Source organism: Pseudonaja textilis, chromosome 15 (assembly GCF_049901715.1).
Source record: "Pseudonaja textilis isolate UNSWEBS1 chromosome 15, rPseTex1.2, whole genome shotgun sequence".
Classification (NCBI taxonomy): domain Eukaryota; kingdom Metazoa; phylum Chordata; class Lepidosauria; order Squamata; family Elapidae; genus Pseudonaja; species Pseudonaja textilis.
Window position 1 is genome coordinate 10,451,772 of NC_142004.1, and position 9,802 is coordinate 10,461,573.

At 44.7% G+C, this 9,802-nt stretch overlaps 1 protein-coding gene across 1 annotated transcript; it reads left to right on the forward strand.

Annotated features, from left to right (window-relative positions):
• Positions 1-786: 786 nt before the first annotated feature.
• Positions 787-7,583, forward strand: BRI3BP (BRI3 binding protein). The gene is made up of 3 exons (XM_026716191.2): positions 787-1,049; positions 3,771-3,873; positions 6,146-7,583. Exons 1-3 carry the CDS (start codon positions 846-848, stop codon positions 6,559-6,561), a joined length of 723 nt encoding a protein of 240 aa, XP_026571976.1. The 5' UTR covers positions 787-845; the 3' UTR covers positions 6,562-7,583.
• The last annotated feature ends 2,219 nt before the right edge of the window (positions 7,584-9,802 follow it).

Consider the following 9,802-nt stretch of genomic DNA (forward strand, 5'->3'; position numbering starts at 1 on the left):
TGGGAAGAAGGAAGGAAGGAAGGAAGATGTGGAAGGAAAATGTGAGAGGAAGAAAAGTAGATAGATGTGGGAAGAAGGGAGGAAGCAAGCAAGGGAGGGAGGAAGATGTGAGAGGAAGGAAGGAAGAGAGATATGGAAGGACGGAGGGAGGGAGGAAGGGAGATCTGGGAAGAAGGAAGGAAGGAAGGAAGGAAGGAAGATGTGAGAGGAAGAAAAGAAGATAGATGTGGGGAGAAGAAGGGAGGAAGATGTGAGAGGAAGGAAGAGAGATATGGAAGGAGGGAGGGAGGGAGGAAGGAAGGGAGATGTGGGAGATATGGGAAGAAGGAAGGAAGGAAAATTCAAATTTGAAAATTAAGATAAACCTGGATGAAATGAGGGGTGACAATCAGACAATACTGACAATAAATTGATAACTCCCTTTTGAAAGGACCCTCGGAACTCATTTCTGCAGACCTTTTTTTTTTTTTTTTCATTTTTCTCCCTTCTGCTTTTCCTTTCCTTCTTTCTCTCCCTCTTTCTCTCGCTTTCCCGTCTTCCCCTTGGAGGGAATGCAACATTCCCCCCCTTTTTAACACCCCCATTCCCCAAACACCCCCGAGCAGCCTGGCTCAGGCCCGGCAACCCGGAGCGCGCCAGGAGCGCAAAGAGCGCAGCCAAACCCCGGCCGCCTCGGCTTTTCCCTCGCCGCGGAGCTGCGCCGGAGCCTCCTCGGCCGCGAGAGAGCGCTGCCCGGCCGGGCGAGAGCGGCCGAGCCCCAGGCGGGGCGGGGAAAGCGGGAGTTGTGGGTGGGGGGAAACCGCGAGCCGAGCGCGCCCGGCTAAAGCGCACGAGCGAGGAGCGCCATGGCGAGCTGGGCTCGGGGCGCGCTGGTGCTATTGGTGCTGGTGCTGGTGCCGCTGCTGCTGCTGCTGGCCGGGCCCGGGGCGAGCGGGGCTCGGGGGTCCCGGAGCGCCGACAAGCAGAACAGCTTCCGGAGGGCAGCCAGCGGCGTCTACCAGGGCGCCAGCGGCCTCCTGGGCGAGGAGAACGTGCGCGCCCTGCAGAAGGTGAGCGGCGCCCGGAGGGTCGGAGCAAAGAAGGGAGAGAAAGTGAGGAGGGCGGGAGAGAGTAGAGGAGGGGTCTGAGGCTCTGGCCCCGTGGGGACAGGGGTTGAGAAGGGGGTCCCCGACTTTGGCGGGGGGCGGCCAGGAGGGAGATTGGAGAGGTCCCCGCTGGCCCACTGGAGAGGTGACCTGGTAGGTGGGATGGAGAGGACCAAAGATAGTGGCGGGTGGGTGGGGGTCCTGATTGACCCGATGGGGGGTGCCCACAAGGTGACCTGATGGTGTTGGAGGGCACGATGCTGGGGGTGAGGATGAAGATGGTGGGGGCTTCTGAGAACATGGTGGTGAGGATGACCAGAGAGGTTGGGGGTCCTGGTTGACTTGTGGGGGAAAGGTGTCCACAAGGTGATCTGAAGGTGTGTGGGGGAAAGTGAACATAGTATAGGTTCCTTCAGTCGGGTAGACCAAAGATGTCCTGTCCCAAAGGTGCTTTTTTTCAGGAGACAACTGGACTTTCTTGTTTGTTTTTGAAAGACATTTTGCTTCTCATCCAAGAAGCTTCTTCAACTCTGACGGGATGGTGGGGAACGGAAGGATTTATATTCCTTGCAGACAGCTGGTCATTTGCATCCTTTGAGAGGGTCATTGAGGCCACTTGGAGGTATATCTGTGTCCTCAAGGTCACCTGAATGGGGCTCCTGCTTTTTTGTAGCCTGCAATTTTTCTCTGGAAATCCATTCCTACTCCCACTTCATCCAAAGGATGTTCATCCCAAATTGGACTTTTTTCTTTTGAAGACATTTCGCTTCTTATCCAAGAAGCTTTTTCAACTCTGACGGGATGGTGGGGAATGGAAGGATTTATACTGCTTGCAGACAGCTGGTCATTTGCATCCTTTGAGAGTGTCATTGAGGCCACTTGGAATTTTATGTGTCCTCAGGGTCATCTGAGTAGTGCAAATGCCCCCTGTACTCTGGACTTTTCCCTATGAAAATCCATTCACACTCCCGCACCATCCCAAGCGTGTTCAGCTACAATTTGGGACATCCATGACCTGGATGACTGAGGATCTACAGATGTTGGGTTGGCCCAGTTGGGGGGGACCCACAAGGTGACCCACATGGTGGTGTGGATGGTGTTAGTGATGATGGTTAGGTTGGTGGTGAGAATGTTGGGATGAGCTTGCCGGAAAGTGAACTTGGTCATAAGGATGACTGGGAAGGTTCAGTGTCTTGGTTGGCCCACTTGGCGTGCCCCACTGGAATGTTGAACTGATGATGGTGGGGTTGGTCATGAAAGTGAACCTGGTCATGGTGGTGACAACCGGAGATGTTCGGTGCTCTGGTTGGCCCCGTTGATGTGCCCACTGGAAAGGTGACCTGAAGATAATGTTGGGAAAGGCATCGGAGAAATGGGAGAAGATGTGCTGCTCGTTCAACCAGAAGCAGATGGACCTCAATGATCTCCATCTCAGCACCTCCTCGATGGCATGTTATGAGTCACTCGAGGCTGCTCAAAACAAGAAGGCCCTAATAAGAAGGGAGATTAATCAATAATATTATCCAGTAAATGTCGTGAGGAGATGGCTGAGATGAAATTCTGTCATGGGGAATTCTGTCAGGGTCGAGGAGAAGGTCGTTATAGTTGTAGCAAGGAAGGCTTGGTTTCCCAAAGGTGCTTTTTTCAAGAGACAACTGGACTTTCTTGGTTTTTTTCTTTTTCTTTTGAAGACGTTTCGCTTCTCATCCAAGAAGCTTCTTCAGCTCTGATGGGATAGTGGGGAACGGAAGGATTTATATTCCTTGCAGACAGCTGGTCATTTGCATCCTTTTAGAGAGTCCTTGAGGCCACCTGGAGATTTACGTGTGTCCTTAGGGTCAACTGAGTGGTGCTCCTGGTTCCTGTAGTCTGCAATTTTCGGACACAGGACACAGATAAACCTCCAAGTGGCCTCAACGACCCTCCAAAAGGATGCAAATGACCAGCTGTCTGCAAGGAGTATAAATCCTTCCATTCCCCACCATCCCATCAGAACTGAAGAAGCTTCTTGGGTGAGAAGTGAAACGCCTTCAAAAGAAAAAACAAGAAAGTCCAGTTGCCTCCTTAAAAAGCATCTTTGGGACAACCAGGACCTGGAGGACAGAGAATCTCCACAGACTGTTAAGACTTGGTTTCTTTCTCTTGGATGTCCTTCTGGGCCTGTCCATGTTCCCTCTTGCACCCGAGACTTTCTGTGAGTGAACTGTGGCACTTTTCCTTCCCTTTTGGAAGGAGAAGACTACCCAAAACCAAAGAAAGACCAGAGAATTCAAGAGATCTTTTTCGGCTTAACCTTCATTGGCCAAACATTCTTTCCCGGATCTTTTTTTCCTTCCTGGCAATCGGTTTTTTGCCGCTTCACAGCTCCTCAACCGTTGGGAGCACATGACAGGAACTTCTCCCTCGGCACGTACGGCTTCAAAATCCAGTGTATGATTCATAAATACCTTCCTGCGGCATCCTTTAGTCGCTTTCTCTTTTAATTGTGGGGGCAAGGCAAGTCCAGCCTATGGGTAGATCCCTGGCTGGCTAAGGAATTCTGGGAGTTGAAGTCCACAAGTCTTAAATGTTGCTAAGGTTGGAGACCCCTGCTTTAGAGGAATGGATTGCTTTAGTGCTTTTAAGTGCTTAAAGCACTTAAAATTTATAGGATGCGAAGAGTCTTTTTATGTTTTGCCTTTCCAGTTTTTCTCGAGACTGACGGAGCGATTTGTATACGGAGTGGACCTTCTCGTAGATACATTCTGGAGAATATGGACAGATCTTCTAGATGTCCTCGGAATTGATGGTAGGTGGGCAAAAGAGTAGTTGGGGGCGGTTCTTGTGTTTCCCGAGCTTACTTGGATTTTATTTCTTTTTATTTGATTATTGAATTTATGTGCCATCTACCTAACTGGCAAGAACTTAGGACAACTTGATTGTCACTTTGAATGTACACTGATCGGCAGACATTAAAATGAAATTTCGTTGCATGCAGTTCTCAAAGAGTCTCCACCTGTAATATGCACTACATAAATATGACAAAATGTTTTCCCAAAAATATGACCTATCCTGAAAGTAAGTCCTAGCTTGATTTTTACATGTGTGCTCAGTATAGATATGCCCTGCTACTTACCTTACCAGTTGTAGCCAGGCCTCACACACCCCGACACCTGCCTTGCCGGCACATTTCTTCTGCCGCCAGCAAGGCTGGCAAGGCTTTCCTGAAGGCCTCTGTAGCTGATAACAAAGCTCTGGATCGATCCGGAGTTATCGGCTGCAGAGGCCTTCAGAAAAGCCTTGCCGGCTACAGAAGAAGAAGTTCCTGAAGGCCCCTGACAGTGAAAAGGAGGCCGGGGCCGACGCATGCAAGTGAGGTTAGTCAGTGGATGACATCCCCCCCGAAAATAAGACCTGGTGCCTTTTTTGGTGGCAAAACTATATATAAGACAGGGACTTATTTGGGGGAAAACACTGGTAAATAAATACAAAATGATGCATATATCCACATATATTATATGACATGGAGAAACAACACAGTTTAGTTTATCTCTCCAATTTATTACATGAACATGGCGAGAGAAACGAATCTTGCGAGTTTGCCAGATGGATGGCTGATGGCAGGAAAACTTGGTTCTTTTATCATTTATGGACTTCAACTCCCAGAATTCCTGAGTGTGCCATAAAAGGTTCCCTATCCCTGGCCTACTGGTTTTTTAGTTGTGGGGGGAAATCAATTTTTGACTTGAATGGGACTGTTTAATATACAAATGTAGGACATATTTGTAGCCCCACATATTTGTCCTACATTTGTATATTAAACAGTCCCATTCAAGTCAAAAATTGATTTCCCCCCACAACTGAAAAACCAGTAGGCCAGGGATGGGGAACCTTTTATGGCACACTCAGGAATTCTGGGAGTTGAAGTCCATAAGTGATAAACGAGCCAAGTTTCCCTACCCCTGGCCTAGGGTAGTGGTGGCTAACCTTTTTGGGTTTCCATTGCTAATCGAAGCCCTTCCAAAGCGACTTGCATCTGATTTTACGATCTTTGATTTAAGCAAACCAAACTTAAGTGTGGTTATTAAGTAAATGATGTTGGTTGTAAAGCGAATCCGACTTCTCCACCCTTTGCTTGTCGGAAGCCAACTGGGAAGGTCATAAATAGCAATCAGGTGACACCCGACATGCTGGGATAAATACACAACCATTACCAAGCACCCAAATTTTGATCTGGGGACTCTGCGACAGTCATCGGTATGAGGATCGCTTGCAAGTCGCTTTTTCAGGGCCGTTGTAATTTCAAACCATTGCTAAATGAATGGTTGTAAGTTGAGGACTACCTTTTTATTTTCTTTTAATCCCTTCCATTGGGGTGGAATCAGGCCGATTGAATGGAGCTGAGCGTTTACAGTCCGGATGCCTTTCCTGACGCCTACACAGTGCTCACAGCAGACAATTTTTACTTATTGCGCCCAGAAAGAGAAATACCTGCCATAGAACCAAACTTGCAATCTCCTGATTATGAGCTCCACCTCTGGGCCACCATGCCGCTCACATTAAGGACTACCTATATCATCATCATCATCGTTGATGATTAATGATCCCATAATCCCTTGCACGGTGGAGTTTGTGCAACTGAATAAAGTTAGTGACCACACCTCTCTATCCTATGTGTTAAATTATATCACCATGTATTTCCCCCATACTCCTAATATCCATGCGTTCCCTCATGATCATCTTCATTTACTTGTGGGGTGGAGTGAGAGCAACTGAACTGAGCTAGCTGAGTATTTACTGGCCAGATGTCCTTCCTGTTGCCAGTGCGGAGTTTTGTTCAGGAGATGTATTCTCATTGTGCCCAGAGAGAGAAATATCTGCCTCTACCTAGAATCAACCTCATAGCCTCCTGATTGTGAGGCGAGAGCTCCACCTCTAGGCCACCATGCCGGTCACATTAAGGACTACCTATAATACAGCCTTAAAATCCAACGAATGATTTTTGTTTTCATTTGTCGCTTGTTTTCCTACCTCAGCGGAGTGAGCATTGATGTTTTGTGCGTTGATTTCTTTTTTTCCAGGATCCAACCTGACCCATTATTTCAGCCACACCGCCCTCGCCAATAATCCCGCCCGGGCCCTTTTGCTGATCGGCGCCATCTTGTTGGCTTATTGGTTCGTGTCTCTTCTCCTCGGATTCTTCTTCTATCTCTTGCACGTCCTGTGCGGGCGTTTCTTCTGGATCATCCGGATTGTCCTCTTCGCTCTTTCCTGCGTCTACATCCTCCAGAAGTACGAGAGCGAACCTGAACACGCCGTCCTTCCCCTCTGCTTCGTGGTCGCCGTTTACTTCATGACGGGTCCCGTAAGCTTCTACTGGAGGAGGAACAGCCACAACACCTTGGAGGAGAAGATTGACCACCTCGAAAGCCAGATCAGGCTTCTGAACATCCGCCTGTCCCGCGTGATCGAGAATCTGGACCGAGGAGGCGACTAGCGGGAAAGTCACCCTCCGGATGGGAGAACGGATGATCGCCACGTCTCCACGACGAGGTGGACTTTGGGGTAAAGGACGTGTGCGCCATCCAGCCGTTTATCTTTGCGCATAGCTTATCCATCCATACCCTGAACGAAACATGAATGAACTCATAAGATAGATTAGCTATATGTTCAGAGATGTTTGCCACGAGTAGAATTTTATCTGCTGTTTTCCAAGCATTTGAAACATCTTTTTTATAAAAAAAAAAGAAAAAAATATTAGGGAGGGAGATTTGATAAAGGCCAATGGAGTCATTCGTCTCAAAACGAGGAAATTCTCTATAAACCTTATGCCCGTTTTTACCTCTGGAAAGAAGGAAGGAAGCACGAATTCAACCTGAGAGAAACAGTTGTGAGGATCGGGTTTTTTTGTTCCTATTTTCCATCTTGCCTTCAGGGATAGTTTCATTTTGTGCCTGGTTTTGTTTTGTTTTTTCACATAATTGCAAAGGAAAAAATAAATTATTTGAGTCCGATCCGAATATGGTTCACCCTGAAATTTTGAAAGCAAGATGTTGCGTCTTTCGGATGTCGACCAAGAGCATCAAAACTGCTTCTGTATTTTTTTTTTCCTCCCATCAATTTCATTAAAAACAGGCCCCTTTTTAGCCTACACACACACACACACACACACACACACAAAACAGTCCACCTTCTTATAAAATAGTTGAGCTCTTCCTGCTGAATTCTTTTGGCTGTCCATGTTGGCTCGATGTCTTTGGTGCAACTTAAGCAAAAGACCTTGAGGAAGAAACTGGGTGTCAGTCAGATAATATTAGCTGGGCTGCATAACGGCAGAAGAAAAGCTGGCTTTTCAGAATGGAAGTCACATTTCTATCAAAATTACGCGTTGCCTGAAAAAAAAGAGAAAGGCAGAAATAACCCCAAGCAGCCTCAGTTTGACTCATTTTTAAAACACCGCAACCACGATCGGTGACAGATTTTAAAAGCGATGCCAAAAGAAAAGAAAAGAAAAGAAAAGCTGGGATATCATACGGGAATCTATTAGCATTAACGTGGCAATAAATTCCATAAAATCGTCAACTTCAGAAGGATCCGTGCTTCATTTATTGAAAAAAAAATTTTTTTAATCACAATGGATAATATGGAGAGGGGTGATTGTGTTCAGTCCTTTAAAAAGCGGAGTGGCTAATTTGGTTTGCCACGAAAAAAAATTGCCCAAGTGACCATTTGAAGTTCATGGTGTAAATGGTACCTGCAAAGGCGTAAACTATCAGGGCCAAGTTTCAAAGAATTAACTTTTTTCCCGCACGTGTTTCTAACCTCAAAAAACACGTAACTCCTTTTTTGCTTGAAGACCTATTCCGTTCATTTTCCTGAGAAAAACTGGAAGCTGTGGGAAGAGTTAGCAGCTCCTGGCCTTGTGATCCCCCTTTTTTTGGGTGCCTGTGGAAATGACATTATAGACTTGTCAAAGCTTGTGAGTTAGTAAGTGTCTCCTTCCTTCCAGGAAAAAAACAACAACATTTTTTCAAGGTTGCCACTGAGTCCCAATCGTTCCTGAAGGAAGATCCTCCAGAAAACACAAAACTACCGCTTTTCTTCAGCGATTGAATTCTTCAAATAAAAGAACAAAGATTCGCGATTTTTATTCTTGCAGAATAACGAAAAGGCTACTGGAATTGAGAGAATGTTGGTTAAAATGAAACTCCCTCCTTTAAATCGGCTTCTCATTAGTGGCGATGCAGGAGCTAGTAAAAATATATAGATGTATATGTATAAATAGATTTGATATACACAGCATTTTGTTTTGTATAAGGTTATAGTTTAAAAGAATATTATATATATATATATATATATATATATATATATATATATATATATATATATATATATATATATATATATACACACACACACACACACACACACACATATATATATGTTTTCTTAAGTTTTCACAGGTATTTATATGTATGGTATTCAGCTTTTTTGGGTATTTTCCCACGTCATTATAGTTGTGCTTTTAAAGTTGTAGCAACGTTTTGGCAGAATCTCATCTGCCAAAATCAGGCTTCTGTATTGTGTTCTCACAATATTGACTCACAGACGAACACAATACAGAAGCCTGATGATGGCAGATGAGATTCGGCCAAAACATTGCTACAACTTTAAAAGCACAACTATAATGACGGGAAAATACCTGAATAAAGCTGAATACCATATACATACATGCAGTATGTATATATATGTGTATATATACAGATATATACATATATATATATATATATATATATATATATATATATATATATATATATATATATATATATACATACATGCATACATACATCACACACACACACACACACACACACACACATACATACATACATACATACATACATACATACATACATATTGCCCCTGCTGCCTTGGTGCAGATTTGGCTAAATAAAATTATCTTTTATTTAAATTAAACAGGAGCACAAACTATTGTACTTGAAATAGATTCTTCTTGCCATTTCCTTGCAGAGTTTTGAAAGTGACGGTGACCTTAACTTATTTTTTTTCCTCTTATTCTATAAAAATACAAATGTGGATGGATTTTTATTGCTTTATTTTTCTTCTTGCTACCGTTCACTTCTCCTGTGGATAGTACCGTAGAGATATTTCTTTTTCACCTTTGCTCATCTAGAGACCTAGAAAATACCCTGCTTTATAGAAAATGGGTGTTGGTAGTCTATTTATTCAACATGTAAGTTAATGGAAAAGCATGAAGCATTGCAGTCAATTATTGATGGCTGTAGTTGGCCATGTGCAGTAGTAAAGTGTTTAATTTGATTTGTCATTCAGGGAAGCAGAGGTGAAATGTTCAAACTAACCAGCTGTGATTCTCTTTTTACAAACCTTAGTTTCTGAATTGGTACCAGTCCCCCACCCGCTTCGTCCCCCCCCCCCAGGCTGAATTAAGGTTGGATTTGCACTGTTGTTAATTCCTAACAGTTTGGAAAAACAGTTTTGCAATGCATGCCAGCTTACTGTTAACTACCTCTGCAAATATTTTTTTCTCCCCTTTCATCAGCCAATCTTGGTTCATTCTAACTTGGATTGTCCTTCAGATCCTAGGTATAATTCTGGTTGGAACTACCCATGGAGATACTGGTGGAAGGAAAATATTGGATGCCAAAGCAGGCCAAAGAAAGCTTTGCATTCCTTAAATAATGCAAGAATATAGA